Genomic DNA, 24872 nt, shown 5'->3' with positions numbered 1-24872 from the left:
TTACAGACCACATTCTGGAGCATGAGAATGACTTGTTACAGAGTCAATGAACTACGCAGAACTTGAGAAGGTTTGGCAAAAAAAAAAAAAAAAAGGAAAGATGGAAACTGTGGAATTAAACCCATGAACAGTATCTCATGTCACACAGTATGTTTTACAAGACTTAAAAGTGATCTGTGTGCTTTTAGGCAGCAGTCATACTTTGTGTTAAAAAATCTCGTTTTCATCGTGAGATTGTAACCCAAACATGAAAGCTTGTAACTATCTCATGGTGATTCAATAAAATTTAAAAAATTAAAAAAAATAAATCTCAATAAAATAATAAACAATCTGACTGAAAAACTGACAAAGCATCTAAGAAAACAACTCACCAAAAAAATAAACTTTTATTTTAAAATATTAAAAAAAAAATCTCCAGTTTTCAACCTTTTATTTTGTTTTGCTTCTCTGCCTATCTACCTTAATGGAAGTCAGGAAAAACATTCCACTTACACATTTTTTTCCCTTTGGAGTGAATAACTGAATGTCTATACCATTTACTCTTTTCAATTAGGGCTGGGATTCAAGGACATATTTGAGAGTCAGTAATTGTATTTGAACATGAAAGAATTAGAGATTTCAAAAGACCAATTTAGGTCTTAAGTCATCACTTATACTTGTCAGGGCTTCTTCAGTCATTCAAATGCTAAGAATGGTCAGTTCTCTAGCCAAAGGCCAGTGAAAACTTCTAACACATGCTAATGAATCGAGTAGTCTTTTGTGTGAGTGAGTTGTTGGAGCTCTGCAGAGTATAAGCAATGCTGCCTTATTGAGGGGAAGCCAAAATCACAAACTGAGAAGAAGCCAGGGTGATGCAAAATAGACAGGTGGAGGAAAAGAGGAGATACATTCTTCAGGGAGAATGCCCAGCAGGGAAAAAAAGGAAAATGTCAAGAATGTTAGAACTAAAGGAAATAGTGTCCCATTACTACTTCTCACTTGTTTTTTTGGTGGGGGTACAAACCTGGTGATGCTCACAGGACCTTATGGGGTGCCTGGGGTAGAATCTATTGAACCCAGGTGAGACAAGTGCAAGGCAAGGGCATTACTGGCTGTACTATCGCTCTCACCCCACATTTCTGTTTTGTTGTTTCAAGATATGAATAATTGCAGAATAGAAAAAAAGAACCTCAAAGGTTCTTTTTTTCTAGCTTCATATCTCTGGATCACAATGCATGGGGATGCTACACTTAGAAGAGGCAGCAGAATTCACCATGTGCAATGAGAATGTGTGTGTGGAGGTGGGGTGGGGTAAAGATTCATTTGCAACCACAGAAGGAATGAAAGATGTTTCATTGGAGGACACAAATTGGATTATTTGGAATCTAGCTGTAGGAGAAAATGAAGTTTTAATGTTACAAAATTCAGTCCTTTTCAACATCATAATAGCTGAGATTCAATTATCTACCTTGTCCTATTCCTTATCTAAACTAACACCCACAGCAATCATGCCAGGTGCACTCAAAAAAGAAGGGTGGGGGCAGGGGACAGCTATGAGACTTTGAAGGACCAAGTAATTTACTCACTGTTCCATTAGTTAATAAGCTCTAGGGTTGGGCATTTGACTGTCAGATGCCTCTACTATGTCATATATCTATCTTTCTATTTTTTTAATTGATGCTGATATTTTTAGATTTTGTATAGTGTAATGTTATCTTCTCTCCCCGCCTCCCCACACAACTCCCAAATCTTCAGTTAAGTTTCATAGCATATTCCTAGCACACAGACATGTTCACACATACACACATAAAGACACTGAGCATATTCTAAGAAGCTGAGGTTATATTGCAGACTTCAGTCCTTGGAGAGGTGATTTATTTAAAGAATTTGGACTACTTCCCTTTGTGTGAGAGACTACACACAATTCATATGGATAGACAGGCTAGTTCAAATACCTGCCTTGAAGTGGTTGGCTCAGAATTGCGAATTCACTGAGTCAACACACACAATTCACAAAGTGCTTAAGGGGCGGAGCTATATATTTGAGTAACAACTAATAACTATTTTTTTTTCAGAGACACTCAGATGAGAAACTAAAAATACCTTCCCATTTCTTCCAAAAAGTTTAACTGAAAGAAAACCTGGATTGGGAGGAGATAAAGTGGGGAGATTTTAGGCAGAAAGATCAGAAACCACGTGAGCAATTTGGAGGACCAGTGCTTTGTGAGAGAGCCCAATTGCATTTGCTCATTCCATTGGTCATGCATTCCCTAGGTTGTAGGGGCCTCAATATTGGTTTCTGCAGGTCATCAAAATTTGGGGTATAGAGGGAACTACCACAGAATAAAAATCACAAGACAGCAATTTCATTGGCCTCCTTAGGCCATTTAACAAAGGAGAAAGTTAACTTGCAAGAGCAAAGAGTAATTAATGAAGGGAGCAAACAGAGATTCATTTAGTAACTTCCAAATAAGTTCCTCTGTCTGAGATGGTGGGGGGGGAAGGTAGCCTGCAACATAAAGATAAACTGTGGGTATTTAAGTCACAATGCCTTCCGCCAAGAACTGCTCATTACCATCAGATGATGCACAGGCAGTGGGGCCAGTAGAACTAACTTTATTATTAGAAGCAATTAGGGAAAAAAAGGGCAGAATTTCATTTGGTTATTTCAAAACAAGTTTCTGTGCACGGTTTAATGAAGGCCTGCAATGTCAAGATAAAATGTGTGTTTTACTGAAAACAGTTTTGGCAAATGACTGCTTGTTACCAGTCAGGGGGGTTGGCTCGATGGAATTTACACGCAAACCATAAAATAATAGTTCAGTAGTCTCAGCTATACAAGCATTAGTAGGCAATATGGCCTGATGGTTACTAATATTCTCGAGCCAGACTGTCTTCAATTTCTAACTCTGACCTTGAGAGCTGAATGACTTTGAGCGTCCTTCAAGATGTTCTGGGTATTAGTTCGCCTATATAAAACTGGAAATCACAATAGTATTTATCTCACAGGGTTGCTATGAGTTATTCTAAGATAGTTAATATGTAATAATGTTATAATACATTATAACAAATAAAATCTGTGGATCACTCAGGTGACTGGAGATTGTTTCTAAAGAAACGGCTTGCTATCTAGCAGGTATATTGAGTAATAACAGATCCAATTATATCTTTTGAATAGTTTTTTTAATCACATGTTAAATACAAAAAAAGCTCTAACAGTTTTTACCTACATTTGATTTAAATAATAACTCAATTTCTCTAGTGTTGACATGTTTTGAAAAGATCTGATTGCTTTATAGGTTTGATAAACCAGTTGAGTATTGTATCTTTAGATGTCTCACCTTTGAGGTACTACCTTGGACTTCTCCTATTTTCTTAAGCCTGACATTTCCCCCTATAAATCCTCTGAGAAGCCTCCAATGTCGTTCTCTCTCCTCTAAACATACGGTCTAAGAGAAACTGCTATGTATGTTTAAACATCTCAAAGTCACACACATCGTATATGGAACTTGAGCTTTGACAGTCTTCTAAATATCCTTTTCAAGGTCCCTGGGAGTGCAGTGAAAGAGACTCAAACCCATGGTTCCTTGAGCATCACTCTCCTCAGTGAGTGTATGAGCTCTCGTCAGTGTTGGCTTCATTAAATTCTCAAGGTTAAAGATTGATTTCTATTAGATGGTTAGAATATTTGTACATTCACTTGGGAATACAGCATACTGCTTACCCATTATGGTATCATTTTTAAATCAACAGCACTTAACTAATGTGCCAGGTACCATAATATGGGACCCAGATGATGAATAAAACTCCTTTCCGGCACCTTATTAGGATTCTGTTATTAAAATCTATTCATTTTTGAGAAGTCAAAAGTAGAAAATGCCTTCTGCACATTTATGTGTTTTCTCAGCTGTGTATTAACCTACATCACTTCCCAGGCTCCCCTCACTTAATTTATGTTAATTTGAATAATTTAAAGAAGAGTCTCTTTCACAAAATGTTAATACTTAAGAAACAGGTGAGGGTTAAAAGTAGGTAAGAGATATTCTTAATAACCTTTCAGTATCAATATTGCAAACCACAATGCCCTAGAGGTGGAGAGACTGGGAGAGGAGGAGAGGGAGAGGGAGAGGGGAGAGGGGGAGAGGGGGAGATGGGGAGAGGTGGAGAGGGAGAGAGGGAGAGAGAGAGAAAAGAAAAGTGCCTGCCATAGAGGCAGGCAGGGTGTGGGAGGTGGGGGTGATGGGAGGGGACCTGGGGACACTGGTGCTAGAAAATGTACACTGGTGGAGGGATGGGTGTTGAAACACTGTATGACTGAAATCCAATCATGAACAGCTTTGTAACGGTCTATTTCATAGTGACTCAATAAAAGAGTTTTAAAAAAAAGAAACAGGTGAAATATTGGGTAAGACATTTCGTAGAAATCTCCCTCAAAGGTCAGTAAGTCTTCACTTAGTATCAGTTCTAGAATATGGCCCAAGCTACAGTCTAATTTCTCAACTAAGCTGTCAGCTTTCTTGAATATTCCTTATTTTTTTCCTTTTGGAAATCACACACATCATGGCATTGAGAGTTTCCTTTTTGAAAGATGCAGAAAATTCTTAAAGAATGGTTTAATCAGTAGCTGATGCCTATTCACAATCAGTGTCTGTGAGAAACCGAGCTTCAGAAATGGTTAACTTAGCTTCTAAAGAAAAATGCAATAATGCAACAAAGGGCCTATCTGAGGTGAGACTTAAAGCAGGAGGAGATAGATATTTATTCTTACCCTAGAACGCTCTTCAAGTTTTGTCATCATAACCACCGTGGCACTCCGTTGCTCCCATATCATTCTCCAAAAGTCCCCAAATGTTTCTGGGAGAGATCCCTGGGTTGCAATATAGGCATTTTGTTTTCTATAGCCATCTATGTAGTTGGCATTCACATAGTCACTTCCTGGTATGCCTGTAAAATAAGGAGTATTATTCAACTAGTATTATTCAATTCAATATTATAAAAAAAGAAAGAAGACTGAATGACAGTAAATTATTGTTCCACACTATGCTAGAGGAGTCACAACATATTAAAGTTGGAGTCTTAAACAAGATTAAAAACAGGTCTTATCCAGACCATCACATTAAGCAGGTGCAATGCTCAAGGCGTTGGGTCTTTTTAATATGACAAAGCTGATTATCAAAGAAGGGAAAATACAATGATCCATAGAATGTTCTTTCTCGTATATTGTCTGTTTTCTCCATTATATCAGCAAAACACGGCTTGCAGAGGATGATAAACACTTATCTGGTTATATCACATACATGTTTTTCTCATCCCCAGACAAATACTAAATCAAAATAATGCCTAAACAGAGTATGACTTGGTATATATTACCTGAGGAAATCTTTATCCTTGGGTTCTAGCATGAAACTACCCAGCCCAGGGGCTAAGTATTATTGGGTGAGCTCGCCTGTCCTCCTCCCCCTGTCCAGTTCCTGAGTACGGCTTCAAGGCCCCATAAAGAAATGTTAAAAATAATTCCCAGCTCTAAAATTACAATATAGAGTGGTACATATTATAACAGTGAATAAATTGCTATAGAGATTATCTAACAGGAGGCTCATATAGAAGCTTCTTTAATCTTCATGACAACACTTGTGAATTCATATCATAATCTCCCTTTCACAAAGGAATAAACTAAGGTACAAATTGATGAACAAACTGCTCAAGATGCAGGGATCTGATTCAATTTTATGCTGTTTGTCTACTGAGACATCTCAGTGTGTACTTCTCAACCTCAGAGCATTGCCTCTGACTGGAGCGACAGCACAGCAGGTAGGGCATTTGCCTTGCATGTGGCCAACCTGGATTCAATTCCTCCATCCCTCTTGGAAAGCCCAGCAAGCTACTGAGAGTATCCTGCCCACATGGCAGAGACTGGCCAGTTACCCGTGGCTTATTCGATATGCCAAAAACAGTAACAAGTCTCACAACAGAGATGTTACCAGCACCTCATTGAACAATGGGACGACAGTGCTACAGTGCAACAGTGCCAGGGAAATTATTTAAACCTTAAATAATTTTTTTCTTTTTTTGGGTCACAACAGGAGATGCATTGGGGTTATTCCTGGCTCTGCACTCAGGAATTACTCCTGGCGGTGCTTGGGGGACCATATGGGATGCTGGAAATTGAACCTAGTTCAGCCTCGTGCAAGGCAAATGCCCTCCCTGCTGTACTATCACTCTGGCCCCAAACCTTACATGATTTTTATATCACATGGAAACCTTCTAGGATTAAGGCAGTTCCCTCCTAATTGACTTTGCAAAGACATAAATCTTTGACTTTTGTACTGTTTTCTCCATTGAGATGAAAGCATCTTTACAAATGTATTTCAGATGCTGTAACAACTTTTCATCAAACCAAATAATCACTCCCCATTTTGCTTCACACTAATCCAATGTCTCAAGAGAGGACCTGTACTATTCCATTCACTTCCTCACCATTTAAACTACTGTTCTTCAATCTGTGGTGCATAGATTGATGGGACTTTCCTGGCCCAAATTTCCCTATATCATGAAGTGGATTAAGTTGGTCTGCAAGTATAAAAAGGTTGAAGTAGCTCTTCTAAACACCAGACACTACGGTGCTTCAGTTGTCAGAAGCTTTTGTGCTTTAGGGCCACTGCACATCAAAGAAGACACTCAGTTTCTGCTAACCATAAGAAATCCACCTCCCATTTGCCTTGCATGCGGCCGACCTCCATCTTAGCAAGTCTGTTCCGTGTGCTCTGGGGATCCAGAACTCCACTGAGAGTCCTATATTCTACTTACTACATGTTGCAGTTATTTAATTTTAATTTGCTTTCTGCTTGCTTTGCTTCTGGATCATGTCTCTTTTATTCACTTTTACTATTCATAGTGAAGGAAGAGTAAATAATTTGCCCTAGTTCTGATATTTAGTATGCAAAAGTGCTGCAACTGAATGCAGATATTTTGATTGAAAATCTAACTCTCCTTCAGCATAAAAATGCCTTTAAGAAGAATATAGACTCTGGACTTCTTCCAGGGAGAGTGGCCAGACCAATTAAGGAAATGAAAGCTGTTTCATACGAGAAAAGAATTGATATTATATCCTGGCATGAGGAAATGTAGAAGTTGAGGATAAGAGGTGCCCAAGAGTATCTGATAGAGGCTTTGGTTTACGCTGTAAAGACTCAAGTTATTTAATTCTGAAGGATGTAACTACAGAGAGATGGATTTCATCTCCAATATAGTAAAGCACTTCCAAATTGTTAGACTCAGAGGAGGAATAGATATCCTTGGGAAGTAATGAGCTGTCTATCCTGGTAGGGACAAGCACTTTCCAGGGACATGATATGATACGAGGAGTCGTGCCAGAACCTGTACATGGCTCCTTCTTGCCCCAGGAAATTATGAATCCTGGATTTATGAGAAAAAAAAAGCAAAGAATATTTTCTTTATAGTGTAACACATGGTCCCAAGAAAAATTGTTATATTCCACTGATTGCCACTTGCAATTACTTTGACTGCTTTTCTGATTCCAGTGGTAAAACCGATCCTCAAGACATGTAATGAAAGTCAGATGGAGTCCACTGTGCTCTGAGATGAACAGAGGGATGTGGAATGCCACCCGTATTAGTGAAAAGCCTGTTGAGCAAAAACTGAACTCCACAGTTGGTTGTAACATTAGTCATCTATTACAGCTACTCAAGAAGCAGTTGGGGTTCTGGCAGCCCTTTGTTGATAAAGATCCTATTCCTCCCTGACACCAAATTACTGTAGATAAAAAGAGCAGTTTAAATAAAGTCCTCAGGTTACAGCCACTGGGAAACACCACACATCTACACATCCATGAGATTTGGTTCTGTGCCAAACAATGGATCTACCCAGTAACATAGGAAAAAGTCAGCCTTCGGAATTTTAATGCGGCAGCTAACATTAAAGAATTGATGAAGGAAAATGAATTCTGGCTAAGACCCACACTCAGCTACCAATACACACAATCTCCCTGCCCCCAAGAAAATCCAAAGTGAAGAAATCTGGGTTAATTACTCAGAAAATGCACCAACTGGGCATTGGACCATTTCCTCTTTTACAAGGATAACCAGTGTGTCTGAACAATGTGTCTGATGGGATAGACCTGAGGCTCACAAAGAAGGGGAGGGAACAGACCCATCAACCTTTTGTGTAAACTGTAGCCAGTTATCATGTAATGAATGATTTTGGACATATTGCTAGATTTTGATTCAATTCTTATTATTTTAAATTCTTTTTATCTTAAAGGGAATGGGTGGCTTCTGGATTTTGGTTACATTTGCCAGTGATAAACAAAAGGTAAAATACTTGGGCTGGGGATAAGGCTCAAGTGTAGACCATATAGTTACATGTGTGAAGTCTTGCATTTGACTCTTAGCATTGCATACCTCTCCAAGCACAATAGGTTATAGTACTGGTGGCCCCTGCGTATTGCAGACACGACTAAAGCCACACAAACCAGAGTGGCCCTATTCTACCAGCCCAGCACAGTTGGTGTACACTCTACTATACGTTTAAAAGCATACAAAAATATTGGCTTAAACTCCTAGTCATCTAATATCTGCACTATACACAAAACTCTTCTAGGAATTTTGTGCTGATATTTTACAAAGACGCAAAGCAATTCTGTATTCAGGAGAGCTAATAAGTAGGCTAATGTTCATTCTGAAAATAATAGTGACACTCCTTTTCTACCCTGACACTTGTCTGTAAGGTTCCCTGGAAGCATCTTGAGTAAAAGCTCCTCTGGCAAACCCATTCTTGTAAAAAGGTACTGAAGGCAATTTCTCTGTCACATATAGTTTACACCATGGAGGATCTCAAATTTCTTGTGTACATACAACTCAACATAGCAAGCTGTGTAGTGTACACAGATGAATTACCCACCCCTCAAAAAAAAAATTAGAGTGTTTCCTCACCTTTTAAAAAGTATTAAGCCCAGATTAGAAGTTAAACAATAATGTTACAAATAAATGAGATCTGAGTTTCAAATATGACAGAAAAAAGAAAGGGAGAGAGAAAGGGAGGAAGGGAGGAAGGGAGGGAGCAAGGGAGAGAGGGGGAGGGAAGTAAAGAGGGAAACTGGGAACATTTGTTTTTTGCAGTGGGAAATAAATGTACAATGACGAAGGGAACATTATACGACTGAACAATCATGAGCAACTTTGTAACTGTGTATCTCACAGAGATCCAATTAAAAATCAATAAAAATTAAAAAAATTAAATGACATAAATGAGATAATTTTCAACCCAACTCTATGAAAAAAAAATTGGCTTTGAAAGTGTTTTGGAGCTATAACATGCTTCTTCAGTAGCTTTTGGTTGTGATGTTTCTGTTGTCAGCTTGAATCTCTAATTTCTTCCTTTGCTCTGTGTGTGTGTGTGTGTGTGTGTGTGTGTGCGGTGACCTTCTTCTGGTAATGCCTATTTGTTTATTTAATTTTCAATTCCCTGCTTTATCCACAAAATAATTTGCATCTGCTAATGTAACACTAATCAGTGCACTACTAATCCAAGAGAAATGAGAATTAATTGAATTCCTTTGGGGCTATGATGGATGGGAATCTAAAATTCCGTATAAAGAAATAAAGAATTACTAAAAATTAAGCTGACTGCTTCTATTTCTTGGCGTCAGAGAACTGATTCCAATACTGTAATAATAACTGCACCTGTGAAAAGGCAGCAGTTACTAAAGAAAAGAGCAGAAAAGAACAGAGCAAGACTGTGTCACCACACAATGAGTTCAGCTGAAAAAACCTTCTGTTGGGGTCAATATTAATGTCACCACTCAAGAAGAGCAGCTAAGATGGGAAAACTTGCTCTTTCCTAGTGATCTCTTTACATATTCCCCCAAAAAACAAGGTTTTGTGCTTCGCCGTGTATTATGTGTACCTTTCAATGAAAAATATTCATGTACAATTTCAACATCAAGAACAGTTGTTTTTTATTGCAATTTTAAAGTTAAAAAAAAAAAGCTGTGCCTGACTTCTTCTTTTTCCACTCTTATCCATTCTGTTCTCATTCCCCTGACATGACCCTGAAAAAGGCTCCAATTATTGGAAAAGATGAGTAAGGAGAGGCTGCTAATATCTCAGGGCTGTGTGTAATAGAGACGTTACTGATGCCTGCTGAAGTAAATCGACAAACAGGATTACAGTGATACAGTGATCCATTCTGGTGATCTAGTGTATTCTTAATGGACTGTTCTGATTTATGGTGCGTAAAAAAATTAGTACTATATGCTTTACACTCAATTGCTGTGTTTGCATTTAATACTCCAGGTTTACTTTTGATAGTAACAGGGGCTGTTGTGAGGGACTAACTGATAGAGCAGTTCTATGTTTTTCATGTGAAGCAAGATAAAGCAAACAGGTATAGTTTCAAATAAAATTAGGTCAGTTTTGATCTATTTTATTTGCTAATAATTTCTAGCTTTAGCTACCACTAAGGATATATACCCAATTATGGACTTTTACTCCACAATTATTTATTTATTTATTTACTTATTTTTTATCATTGTCTCCCAAACTTTAAAAATGTTATTGTAAATCCAGTATACAAGGATGGCACCATTTTACCACTTTTCTCCATCTAAACCTTGGGCAGTAAGACAGAACTTCATGATGTTGTTCCCATGTGATTTGCCTACACAGAGAGGAAACCTTGGAAAGCTACAGTATCTCTCTTCAAAACAATATTCATGATTAATAATTACTGAGGAGTGTTGCAACATCAGAGAGAACACATCTGAGCTATTTTGTTGTGACTTGGTTGAAACACATTTTTCTTGTTATTTTGAGGAGGAATAATTTGTTTATGTGACTCAAATAAAAAATTAATTTGTGACACTAGGGTGGTAACACAGTGATTCGGGTGCTTGTCTTGTACGTGGCTGACCTGGGCTCAATCACCAGCAGATTGTTTGGTCCCCAGAGCCTGCCAGAAATGATCACTGAGCACAGAGGCAGGAGTCTGCCAGCTCTGAGTACTGCTGGGTGTGAACTCTCTAGCAAAAACAAGAAAACAAACAAAACAAAAAATGTGCTTTTTATTTTTCAGGTCAGTAAATAATTTGATATGAAAACATTTCTCACATTGAAGGGTGATTCTAATTAACATAGGGTTATGATAAAGCTTTAGGTATTGATGTTAAGTCCACAAATCTACAGTATTCTTTATCAATATGAAATTAAGTACCAAAAGGTGAATGCACATACTTTTATATCACTCTGCACTACAGGGAGAGAGTCACATGGACCTCTTGAAATCTCGGGACAGTACTAAGCATATGCTCAGAATTTAGTGAATTTGACCAATAAATGTATAAGGGATGCTAATTGTTTTTTTTGCTGACATTTGGGTTTTACAGACCTCTGATTGATTATTTACAGACCTCTGATTGGTTATCTGCTAAACACAGCATATTGGACAAATTGATACTCTTGAGGCCTTCAAGGGTCAAAATAAGATGCCTCTCCCTGGTATTCTTAACCTTCTTGGATTTGGAAATCTCCACAATGTTATTCTAAGATAAAAAGTGATTCTGTTTTTCTCCAATGAGGAAAGAAAACACCCTTATGCTCTTTCAAGCTGATTCTAATTCTTCTGCCACTGATGGGCTGAGAAGAGTTTATTTTGTGTGACTCATAATTTCAAATCTTGATTACAATTTGATGGGGTAAAAAAGTAAGCAAAAGCCAAAACAAAAGGAGGTGTTGGGGCCAAGCTTATAGGCGGTCTGTTCCTGGAAAACAAGCCCTTCCTAGGTTGAGGAGTTGAGGAAGAGAGACAGTATTAGAGGGGTGAGAGATCCCATCCTTAGCTTGAACATATTACAGCTACAAGGGATTTCTTACTGAGTAGCCAACTTGACTCAGTGGATAGGGTCTAAACCTAGAAACTTCTCCAAATTCTTAGTGAAGTCGGTGTTAAAAAGAAAATTTGGTTTTCAGACATCAGTCAGACGACTACTGAAAGAAATGTTCTGGTTTTAATGGAGTACAAAAGTTATCTATTATTTAAAAAATAATGTACTCTAACTCAGTATATAAACAAACCAAACCAAAAAAATCAATCACATCAGATTTTTAGTTAAGACTTAGACTGTCACTGTTGATGACCTACAATGCAGACAACAAATGTTTGCGACACTGGCAAAACTGGAGCAGAAAAAAATGGAACAATTAAAAAAAAAAGAAATTTGTGAATAATTTGTGAGTAAATTTCTCTAATTCCAAAGGACATAGACCTGGGTGGACACTGCACCATGGTAGTTATCCATAGGAGCATTAAAGTTAGCAAAATGAAGGTTTCTTTTTGTAAGACATGAGAAAAGCAATGCATACTTCCTGTAAAGGCTCAGAAGCTTTTACTTCACCTTATAGAGCAAAATCGGTTGGAACTGCCATTTGCCATTACCTTTGTTTCTACAGTAAGCAGGACGGTTTCTTTTAAGAATTGTTTGCTCACTGGGCATCATGGCTCATAACACAGCGAGTTAATGGAAGAATAAATAACATTCAGTTTGTGAACCCACCTCTCAACATTCTATATCTTTCTTGGTTTCCTTTTTTTAAATTTTTTTAAAATTTTATTATTTTTTTAAAAAAATTTATTAGTGAATCACTGTGAGGTACAGTTACAAACTTATGAACTTTCGTGTTTGCATTTCAGTCATACAGTGAATGTTTACCCATCCGTCCAACAGTGCCCATTCTCCTCCACCAATGTTCCCAAGTATCCCTCCCACCACCCCCACCCCATCCCCCACCACCCCACCCTGCCTCTGTGGCAGGGCATTCCCTTTTGTTCTCTCTCCTTTGGGGTGTTGTAGTTTGCAATAGAGGTATTGAGTGGCCTTCATGTTCGGTCTATGGTCTACTTTTGGCACGCATCTTTCAACCCGAATGGGTCCTCCTAACATCCTCTATTTGGTGTTCCCTTCTCTATCTCAGCTGTCTTTCCCTCAGCATGTGAGGCCAGTTTCCATGCTGTTGGGCAGCAAAGCACTTGATACCTTTTAGTAGGTTATTTGTGTGTGCATGTGTGTTTTTGTGTCCATGTGTTTTTGTGTATATTTTTTCAGATTCTTAAAGATGTTAGGACCTGAGCAATAGTACAGCAGGTAAAGAATTTGGCCCTGCACATGGCCAAACCAGGTTCAAAACATCCTATATGGTTCCCCAAGCACTGCCAGGATTACTCTCTGAGTGCAGAGCCAACAGCAAGCCTTGAGCACTGCTAGGTGTGACCCCAAAATCAAACAAAAATTATTAATTGTAAATAGATGATAACAGTGTTCAAAGACTATAAAATAACCCACTGAGTCATAACAAATACAGTTATTCAGGGGAAGCCTACATGCCACTGCTGAGGAGGCTGGGTTTTGAGAGTGCTCACAGGGAATGGTGTGGATGGTTGAACAGTCTTTGAATGTGGCCCTAAGATTAGCTACAGATGCTGGAGAATTATCAGCATCTCTAACAGATACAATTTATTTCTTATTAGGAAATACTTTTCCCAGATAACAAACAGAATTTAGGCTACTGCAGCATACCTTTTCAGCTACTCCACAGAGTTCTGATTTAGTTAGCATATTTTACTAAGGATGCAATTATTAAAGTCTTTCATTCAGCAAGGTGGTAATCAGAATCTGCCATGATGCATGAGTACAGAACTCTGCTGCAAATTCTCATGTACAAGTACCATTAGCATATCTTTACCTATCACCCTGGTATAAACCAAATGAATCATTGGAAACCACAAACGCCAGTGGAGATTAACTATTTTTGTGATTGATGCATTAATCACAAATAAAGTAAGCTTACTCATTTTAAAATGCTCTACTGATCAAAAATAATTCCAAAGCTTGAAAGCCTCTTTCCAGTTCCTATGTTAAAAAATTGAGAGGATAAAATTGCTCAGCAATGTAAACCTATGCCTACATTATAATATTAACACCAAAGATTATGTGGGTTTTTCCAGGTCACAGAGTAACAAAGGGTATATCCATTTGTGTGACCATCAGAGATGTACAATAAAAATGAAGGCAAAAATTACAATAGCTGAGCTAAGACAATGGAAATGGAAAAATAAATTTTCCAGAGCCTCTGGTTTGCTCTTGAGATCAACTTTCTAGGAAAAAGAATAAAATAACAATTTTATTTTAGTAGCCATCCTAAAACCAACCAAACAAAAAAACCCTTTCCCCATAACAGGAAGAGACAGCATAGGTACAGACTGATGTAGAAAAGGAGTAATAGACTCCTATACCACTTGCTTTGGTGCATGCAAGAGACAGATACCATTTAAATACTTCTAATTAGTCTTTCATAAGACTGCAAGCACCTTGAAGTTGTTTCAAGGCTATGTTCTATTTAGCTTTCAATTTAAGACAAATTATGCTATAAAACTTTCTGTGATTTTCCTCAAAAATATGCTTTTGTTCATTAAACCTCATTCTAAAATAAAAGGATTCATTTTTTTCATGCTTGTCAATAATTAACTGGAAAGCTAAAAGACTGAAGCTGTTAAAGAAACTGTACTAGATCATCATTGATGTTCTGAACAATGTGAGAAAGATGTATTCAGCCAATAGTTGGCTGAGATTTAGAAAAAGCTTTTAAAAAAAATTTCACATGGGTCATATAGTCTAACAAACTTTCTTCAGTCTGCAAATAGAATTTCATGAGCGAAATAAAACAAACACCAGATGCCCATAAATTATTCACTAGTGAGAGTCAGAGAGAGAAGAAAAAAGAGGAGACAGACAAGCAGGAGGCGATATTAAATTGATGTGGGAGATAGCGGCTATTAAAAAAAATCATTTACTGGGAAAAATAATTTCAATCTTTGATGTTAGAGCTTTCTATAGAACTTTTATGGCACTATAAGATAGTGAACATTTTATTTAAAATAGTTGGCAAGATTATATTAACTGACTTTGCTATATTCGCTTGCACTTAACTATTAATTTTGTTTTTATTTTTGAAAGTGTATCAGGTTGTCGAATCTAGCTTATTTTAAAAAAAGATAATATTCAGCATGGGTAGGATGGGAAATTGGAGAATGTTATTCTGTGCTGAAAGCTGTTTTGAATAAATCTATAGCCAGTGCTCTGTGGAAGAGAAGCCAAACACAACTTAAACTTATAGCACTAGTGTGATGACAAAGATTGAATCAACAGTATAGGGAATATCAGTAGTTTCTTCTCTTTACTTTGGAAAATTGGATTTATCTTAGGGGCAGTGACTCCCTGCGAGCCACTTTCTCATTTTAAAGGTGCTAAATTGCGCATTTCACAAATAATCAAGTTGTTCTAACATCATCTATATTATTTACAGTTGGATTTCTTTGAATTGCTCCTATTATGCAAATCAAACAGCAGATAATATATTTTGGATTTCGATTTAAAAGAACATATTCCTCTCTCTGTAGAAATTTGTAATGCTATTAGGGGGCTGGTTTTCATTTATCAAGCACCAATATTTTCTTTTGCCTCACAGAGTATTTCAAATATTTGTTGCTTCCTCATTTGTATATTATTAGTTTTTCCATAGATCACATACACAGTAAATGCCATCTAAGGAAAAAAAAGTAGTAATAAAATTTATAATAATGCAAATGATAATTTTAATTGTTCCAAATAATTCATAGGCATGTTCTTTGTTCCAGGCACTGTTCTAAGGCTTTTACCTGCATTAAGTCCTGCTAATAATTTTAGGTGGTAGGTACTGTTACTCATATCCTTGTGGTATTAATTTTAGATGGCAGGAATGTTATTAATGCTGTGCATGTAGACTTCTTCAAACTCTTGAACACCAAAGAGAAATGGTCTATGAATTGTTTAATAGAGGAATGTTGTCCCTTAAAGGAAGGTACCACTAAAGAAATAAAGTCGGTATGTCTATATTTTGAAATTTTAATATATTCCCTTCAAGCTGGAATACATTGAGCAATCTTGAATTTAGATTATGCTTTTATTAGATTGTCTAACAAAGTGTTAAAGAATACATGTAGTATGATGTAGTTTTTGTTGTTTAAACCTTATTGATAAAAACAGTTAAATATGCTTGATAGGAGAAATACATACTAGCATATAATTCTATTTGGAGTAAACCTTTCAGCTTAAGAGAGAAAGAGAGAGAAAAAAAAGAGAGAATGAGAGAGAGAGAGAGTGTGTGTGTGTGTTATATATGGGTGAGTGGTGTATTTCCTCAAAAGAACTAATCTCTTAATGATTCAAACATTCAACCTCTTCAAGATTCAATATCAATCCTACCTATTGATCTCTGGATTTAAAATTAATTCTCAGAATGCCAGAAGAGGCTTTAAAAAGAGTCTTACTCAATTTCATTTTATGAGGAACACCAAAGATTCTAAGTCAGTGGTTCCTTTATTAGATAATGAGCCTGCCATGAACTCTCCAAATTGATTGTATAAATAAAGTACATAGATGTTTTTGGTTGGGTCTAAAATAGTCAATGGGTTCCAAAAAAAGTATCCAGCTCACCAAAACCATTATTAGCAATAAGTGACATGCCCAAGGTCACAAAAATGCATGAATAGGAACTTAGTTTCCAGATTTCTAACTTGTTATAAAGTGATCATACTCAAATACGTTAAGAAATAACCTAACAAGAAAAAAAGAGACCTAAAAGTAATTTATATACTATTTAGTTTTGATAAATTCTCTTCTACTTAGTCTAAAGATACTCATGTTGAGTGAAATGAGTCAGAAAGAAAGAGACAGACATAGAAAGATTGCATTCATATGTGGAACATAATGTAACTTAGAAGTACAAGTTGGCAATGATGCAACTTCTGGCAGATATTTTCTGGACTTAGTTACTAAAATACTAAAATAAAGAAACCCAAAATCGTGAGGCCGCTAAGTGCGGTCATTCGACCTCATACCGCTTCATTCTCAGCAATGGAAAACAATTTATCTAATGCTTCCTTTTCAGCAGGTCCAACACTAGGAGAGAGACTCTCCAAACAATAAAAGTGAGTTTTGTTGAAATATTGAATGAAATCAAAATGAAAGTAAAGTGAAATTTATTAGTTACACAGGCGGGGGGGCCTAAGGGCAGGGGGGGGCTAGGGATGTGGGGGTGCGGGGTGGAGCTATACTGTGATTCTTGGTGGTGGAATATGTGCACTGGTGAAGTGGTGAAGGGATGGGTGTTCGAGCATTGTATAACTGAGACTTAAACCTGAAAACTTTGTAACTTTCCACATGGTGACTCAATAAAAAAATTTAAAAAAAAAGTCTAAAGGTACTTAAGATCTCTAAATCTCAGACTTCTATCAAAGCAGTTTGAAATGTGTAATGAAAAATTAGACAATCTCTCCAGTGAAACAGAGGTTTTAGAACAAGGTATATGTGCATATATCTTTCCATTATGATGCCAAAAGTCGCAATAGGTCTGAAAAACTATTGGAGAGAATGGCAATCATAGGTCTGATTTGTGCATCAGAACTTTGGTGCATTCACTTACTAGCTCTTCATTAAAAACAGTTATAATGAGTTAACATTTTTTTTTGGGGGGGGGCACATCTGACAATGCACAGAGGTTACTTCTGGCTCTGCTCTCAGGAATTACTACTGGTGGTGCTTGGAAGACCATATGGGATGCTGGGAATCGAACCTGGGTTGGCCATGTGCAAGGCAAACGCCCTACCCACTGTGCTATTGCTCCAGGCCCACTTAGTTAACATCTTAAAGTTTAAGAGTGTACCTATCTGTAAAATAGTTCATGACAAATGATGACAAATGGCTTTTGAAATTCTTCAGAACACTATAAATAAAATCTGCATGGATTTTTCTACATAAATAGATAATATGATATCCAGCTCTTATTAAGTACCCAGATAACCATATCTTTCTTTCTTGTTGATATGAAGAGGGGTTTCATTTTTTTTTGTATTTTTAGAGCTGGCCAACAATATTTAAAAATTATCAATATGGCTTAATGAAAGTTAATTAAAATCTTAGTAATGGCGATAAAACATAGGGAAATGTAAATAGTTGTATTCAGAAAAAAATCTTTAATCTAGAACTGTAATAATTAGATTTAATTTTGATAATTCCAAGGTATTTCAACAAAATAATATGCAAAGTATTGACATTGCTTTTTACACGCAAAATTGAAGAGATATCTCAAAATATTGGAGGCAAATACATGAGTCTGGAATCAGGTATAGATATATTTGATCTTATTTCTATAGGCTTTGATGCTCTGGATCACTGTAGATTTCCAATAAGTTCTGTTATGATTACAGGCCAAGAATGTTATAAATTAGGAGCTAAAATATAATGACTCTGCTATCCACAAGTTAATGTCAAATGATATAATGATTTTTTTAAGCAAAATATAAGTCTGGATGTTTTGATCTATGTTAAACTGGAGCTACAATCTATCAGAAAAGCAGTGTGTATGATGTGTCCCTTGGAAGCCCAAGTGAAAGAGTTCTAGTCCTTATAGACAAATCAAATCTCTCTGAGATTCAGATTTTTTCAACTCTAAGTGCAGATACATACACTGTTGGTTCTTCAGAGTGTGATAAATATAGTAAGATGAGGGACTTTTTGTGGCTGAGGAGCAGGGTGGTCAGAGGATATTCCCAGTGGTGCACAAGGTATACTCCTGACTCTACACTGAAGACATCATTCCTAGTAGAGCTCAGGGGACCATATGGGATGCTGGGGACCAAATATAGGTCTGCAGCATGTAAGGCAAATCTTGTCCACTGTACTATCTCTCTGGCTGTTAAGAAACTACATAGTAATAATCAGAAGCCAGAGCAAAAGAGATTATAGGTGAAAAGACAGACACTCAGAGAAATCAAAGTTATATAACTAAACAATTCTAGCATTGTGACCTAAACTTAGTTTTCATTATTCTTCATCTTTTGTAATTTTTCTATTTCTCACTTACTACGTTAATCAAAAAGCATTCTTTCTGGATAACTTTATACTCTAGAAAATTAAGGTCATTAATTTACACATATTATATAAGATTCACTGTCATCCCATTGCTTATCTATTTGCTGGAGCAGGCACCAGTAATATCTCCATCGTGAGACTTGTTGTTACTGTTTTTGGCATATCAAATACGCCACGGGTAGCTTGCCAGGCTCTGCCATGTGGGCGAGATACTCTCAGTAGCTTGCCAGGCTCTCTGAGAGGGGTGGAAGAATCGAACTAGGGTTGGCCGTGTGACCAAAGAGAACCCTTAACCACAGGGTTTAGAGTCAGTGCTACAGGGGGAATCAAAACATGCATACTAAATTGTATAAATTGTGCATTAAATCATTTAATGTACTAAAACACTGGGGGAAAAAGTCTATTATCAAAGCTTCCTTTGAAAGGGAAACCTCAGTGGTTTTTGGTTCTTTTTACCCCCCTCCCACCTTTTTTTTAAAAATGCTTACGATAGAGAACACTCTGTAATTATTGATCTGCTAGTTAGGGTGTAGTCTAAGATAAAATGCTGTCCAAGGTTGTAATCTAGATTAAAACTCTGTATTGCACATACATTCAATTAAATGCTTCTAACCTTTTGCATAAGTTTTACAATGAAAAGACTTTTGGTTTCTAGGTCAGCTCTAGATATAGAATGTACTTGTGGGCACAGAGCTATAAAAAGGCAGATTTGTCTTATTTGAGTGCTTTGACTTTTACACTGTAAAAACAGTACAAGAATGAAATGTACATAGCTTCCAACGATCATAATAATAAGTACAAGGGGAAACATTCCTTGTCCTTTGATACAATTTACTGCCAAGATGGTGGAAAATAACTGGTTAAGGGAAATGATAACAAAGTAGGCAAAAAGTACAGGGAAGTGGTGAGTCTGAAAGACCTAATTCTGCAATATGATATATATATATATCAATATATATCAATATACATATATATATCAATATACATATATATCTATATATATCAATATACAATATGATATAGCCAAGGCTGCCGACAAGCCCTCCAACCAAGACTGTGCTGAATAGGCAGTTTGTTTTAATTTTTAAATTTTAAATTAAAAATTTTTAAATTTTATTCCTAAAATTTACTTTGCTTCACTAACAGGAATTTAAAAAAAATTCTCAAGTGTAACTTGTTATGGTCCATTATTTTACTATGATGATTTGAGACATTTTAGATAAGAAACTGCTAGTTTCCCCTACATTTAAACATGGAAAATATAAATAAACCCTAAATGCTAATTAGCCACATTTACCAATTCTAATTTCTAAACAGGACTTTAGAGAGGCAATTAACTACAGATACTATCCCGTTTTAGCTAGCTTTGTAGAAACTTGAATAAATTTGATCAGTTTTTTTCAGTACAGAGAAAGTATAAATCCTTTCTTGCCTCAAAAGAGGACAGTAACATTTTGCAGCCTCAAAAGCACAATACATTGTGAATATTTTAGAAGATATATATATATATATATATATATATATATATATATATATATATATATACCATATGACATTACTTTGAGGAAAAAGGTCTGTGGTATGGGCATACATTTACTGCTTTTGCCTCCCTGAAAGCAGAAATGATGTGTTTGTTGCCTTTGTTCTTAATAGGAAAGATTTTAAACAGAATCTCACTTCCAGTTTAACAGTGGACATCAAGAAGGCAGGCAGGTTTAGCCTGAGTTACAAGATAAACTAGCTGTAACAACAGAGTTCGGAAAAAGAAAAAACTGGAAAGAGAATTGGGACAGTTTCAGAGTAAAAATGTTTTTGCTTTAAGATTCTGTAAAGGACTGGGTCTGAAACTAGTAATATTTAATGCTTCATAAAGCATCTGAAAGTTGGTGCACACTGAACTTTTGAATCTGAAAGGCCACAAAGCTCTTCTGGATTCCAAGAAGGACAAGTTGGTGCTGAGTGGCAACTGGAGGACTGGACTAGGTGTTTCGATGGATAGAAGAATTTAAGGGACATTGAGAACCGTTTTCTAGAGAGAGCAATCCAGCATTTCTCAATCCCTTGAGACTAAGAAAACGCTGAGTGCTAACCCTGAATTTCTAATTGTTTCCAGCACATCATATAGCAGTATTTTTTACTGAAAGAAATAAATGAAAAATACTCTCCTTATGGGGATGGAGCCATAGCACAGCGGTTGGGCGGTCGCCTTTCAAGGGGCCAACCCGTGTTCAATTCCTCCGCCCCTCCCAGAGAGCCCGGCAAGCTACTGAGAGTATGGAGCCCACACGGCAGAGCCTGGCAAGCTACCCGTGTATATTGGATATGCCAAAAACAGTAACAATAAGTCTCTCAATGAGAGACGTTACTGGTGCCCGCTCGAACAAACCAATGAGCAACAGGATGATAGTCACAGTGACTCTTCTTATGAATTCTTGAAGAAGCTAGGTATATTTGAGTGTTAATCCTCATTTTTTTTTTCAAAACACTCATGGTCTGAGATATCTCCTCACTACTATTGTGAGAAATGAAGGATCAAGCAGCCCACAGACTAGTTTTATTAGACATTTCTAGTTTGCTTCATTGTTATTAAGCATATTACTGACTTCTAAACTTTGAACTGTTCCTTGTGGATATCAAGAATTATCTATAAATGAACACCCTTACTCGTTTCAGTCATTGTTATTTGTTTTAAAAACAACTAAGTCTACAGACATTGTTTTTGAGCAATCACATCTTCATTCAGAAAATCATCAGCAAAATGAGCCACTCTGAACTGTAACTCAGCTTGCTCTTTGAGACTTGCTGTCCCATGAACACGTATTTCTTCCCTCTCTTCCCCCATTCCTGTCTCTTATCTTTCTAAGTAAGTTTCATTCAATAAAAACTATCTTGCTCTACTAAACAAATAAAAAAAAAACCTGTTTCTCATAGAAACATCCAATACATTTTCAAGTCTTCCCTCTAGGGTAGGAGAAAGAAGGTAATGAAGGAACTGATACAAGCTGCCAGAAACAGAGTATACCAAGATCTTTGAGAAAGAAAAACTGTTGACACATATCATCTGAGTCTCAAATGACTAATAACCCAGTCTAAGCTATATTTCTGTGTGCACAATCAATCCTTTGAAAATAAGCACATGCATAACAGCTGTAATTCCTTACCTTCTATTGCAGATAGGAGGACCCTGGAATGATCATATGCGATAACATTTGCATATCTGTTCTTTGGTTTGTTTACTTCCAAGTTTGAATGTTCCCATGTGAACTGCTGGCCAGGATCAATCGACTTTAAAGGAAAAATAGCATGCACACAAAATCAATACTAAATAACATCAAAATATAAGCACAGGTAACAAGTAACAAACAGGATTTAAAAGAAAATTCTGATGCTTCAGTTCATCAGGGTGATCCGAGCTATGAAGCTGAACACTAATTTAGTCTGCCTAACATGAAGTCAGTAATCACAGTAAATAACAGTGAGAGTCACCAATACTAATTCAAATAAAAAGCATATAAATATATAAATGTTGTTATTCCTGGGAAGGGAGTAAAAATTCTTATGATTTATTTTCATTTCTTCCTCTGCTGATATAGTCCACAAGTTACTTCAGTTCAGTTTTTCTTGCAGTTTTGTGAATTTAGTTTCATTTAGAATCTTTCTTTCAGCTCTTTTCTCTCCCGTCCCAACCTCAGTGTTTAAGCTAGATGCTTGTTTCCAATGATTTCTCAGGTTTTCCAAGTATTTCTTAACCCAAAGATTTATATCTTGATGGCGACTTTAAATTTTATCTCTGTGTCTATAACATACTAGATCCTAATCACCAGAGGAAACTTGTTAACCCAAAGTGTTGAAAAATAACAAAACAGAAGGAAGGTCAGTTAAATCTAATTATTTTAGTTATATTAACTTATAATACAATGCAGAATGAACCAAATTTCTATTATTTTTATTGGTAAATATGTGCTATTATAATTACATAATTTATGTGCACAAAGTTTTACACTTGTTAAAATTTTAAAGTAACTAATTATGATTTTGAACCAAACCTACTTCATACTCTAAAAACACATTGCAGATATAAAATTTTAAGTAAAACGTGTGTGTTGTGTTTTAATGGCAATACCTAGTGGTACTCAGGGCTCTGTGTTTAGGAGTCACACAGTCCTGGTGATGTTAGTCCCATGAGGTATTGGGAACAGAACTGGGGCTGGTGACATGTAAGGCAAGTACCTTAATTCCTGTACAATCTCTTAGGCCTCAGCAAAATATTTTATAGACAAAGTAGGAACATTATTTTGAGACTGAATTCAGACTTTAATGTTAAAATACTGGGTATTTCTTTAATTTCCTACAATGATACTGAAATCAATATGTTTAATTTCCTGGTAATATGGTATCATATTAAGATACAGTTTTGTGATCATGGAAATTATCAAAACTGAGGCTTCAGAAATTATAAATTAGACTTATATGAACATGAAATATTTTAAAAGGAAAATAGAATTATATTAATAGAATTTGAGCATCTACTTTTGATACCTAGTATTCTAATATTTCTATAAATGTGGTCAGAATTCCAAAATCAAACATATCCAGGAGTATTACAACCATCAAAGAGGTATATATTGTGTCTTACAACAAATAACCTTTAGCTCAACAGAAAAACTCACAAGTGTGAGTTAAGCCTATTGACTTCCAACAGCTTCCAAACCTGCTATAAGTCTTAGCAGTATAAAGCAAAAGCAAAGCTTAGAAGTATTATAAAATCCTTTTACTTTCTTTGTCTATGCTAACTTATATATAAACTAGTAAAAGATAGAGTAAAAATAACCCATGCCTAAGAGTTGAAACCAGAATAATATAATTATTATTTAGTCTAGTCTAGTTTTTCAAGGAAACTCATGATCTTCTATTTAGAATGTATTCCTCCAAGTATTCCTTGATATAAAGGCAGCTAAAACTTCAAATTCCCAGTGGAAGACTTCAAATCAACCTTGAACCTTCCCACACAAAACAGCTCCACATAAATTTCTATAAAACACTTCTCAAAGCAGTCCCCAAATTTCTATTCCAGTCACTGCATAATCTAGACCTTGAGTATCTGATCTCTAATTGATGCCTCTCCTCCCCTCTTTCTCTTAAAAACAGTCTTTCTAAAGCTCAACCTTACTTAAGAACTTTCATTTATGAAATGTACATTTATATACTTTTTATATACTATAAATTTTGTGTAAAATTGGACTGATAGATATACTGATTTGACTTACATGTTGCTTACAATTTAAATTCTTGCCCACATTCCTACCTACTATCTTTAGAAATCTTTGCATTTACAGTATACCTGGCTCAAAAACTGTTTCAAAACATACAACCACACACACAGAGTAAACTGATGAATAAGTATTATTGAGAAAATTCCATAGAAAATAATTCCACATGTATATTACAAATATTAGAGAAAAAACTATGGAAACTGAAATACAGTGTATAGATTCATATGCTTTTCATTTTATGTAAATTAATTTTTACATAAATTATTTCATGTGCATAAAAACTTGAATACTTAACACTTATTGGTTTTCTTGCTTGAGTTTTGAGTCATACCTGAAGGTTCTCAGGATGTACTCACAGCTTTTTGCTTGGGTGTTAGGTGCTTCTGGCAATGCTTGTGCTACTGGGAGTTGAACCCAGAACTCCTGTGTGCAAAGTATGTTTCAGCACATTGAGCTAATTCTCTAGCCACTAACACTCATTATTTTGTGTTTTAGTAATGGAGTACACAATCCTAAAATTATAAATACTACTGATACCCTACTTTATGATAATGAGTATTACCAAGTACATAAGCTTCTTATATACATCATTTTCTAGAGTATACCAACAAGCAGCTAAACTCACTGGTGTGTAGCCCATT

The 24872-nt window shown here is 36.2% G+C and overlaps 1 protein-coding gene across 7 annotated transcripts in view; it reads right to left on the bottom strand.

The window, feature by feature from the left end:
• Positions 1-24872, bottom strand: part of PTPRD (protein tyrosine phosphatase receptor type D) — a 1592809-nt gene that overhangs the window by 69582 nt on the left and 1498355 nt on the right. For all 7 annotated transcript variants that reach the window (XM_055135922.1, XM_055135897.1, XM_055135904.1 and 4 more), the window contains 2 exons: positions 22120-22243; positions 4748-4923 (listed from right to left, as the gene is read on the bottom strand). In XM_055135922.1, coding sequence (XP_054991897.1) covers positions 4748-4923; positions 22120-22243 — 300 coding nt within the window. The remainder of the gene's footprint in view (positions 1-4747; positions 4924-22119; positions 22244-24872) is intronic.

Source organism: Sorex araneus, chromosome 1 (genome assembly GCF_027595985.1).
Source record: "Sorex araneus isolate mSorAra2 chromosome 1, mSorAra2.pri, whole genome shotgun sequence".
In the NCBI taxonomy this organism is placed as follows: Eukaryota; Metazoa; Chordata; class Mammalia; order Eulipotyphla; family Soricidae; genus Sorex; species Sorex araneus.
The sequence above is the reverse complement of the archived record's forward strand: the minus strand, read 5'-3'. Positions and strand labels throughout refer to the sequence as shown.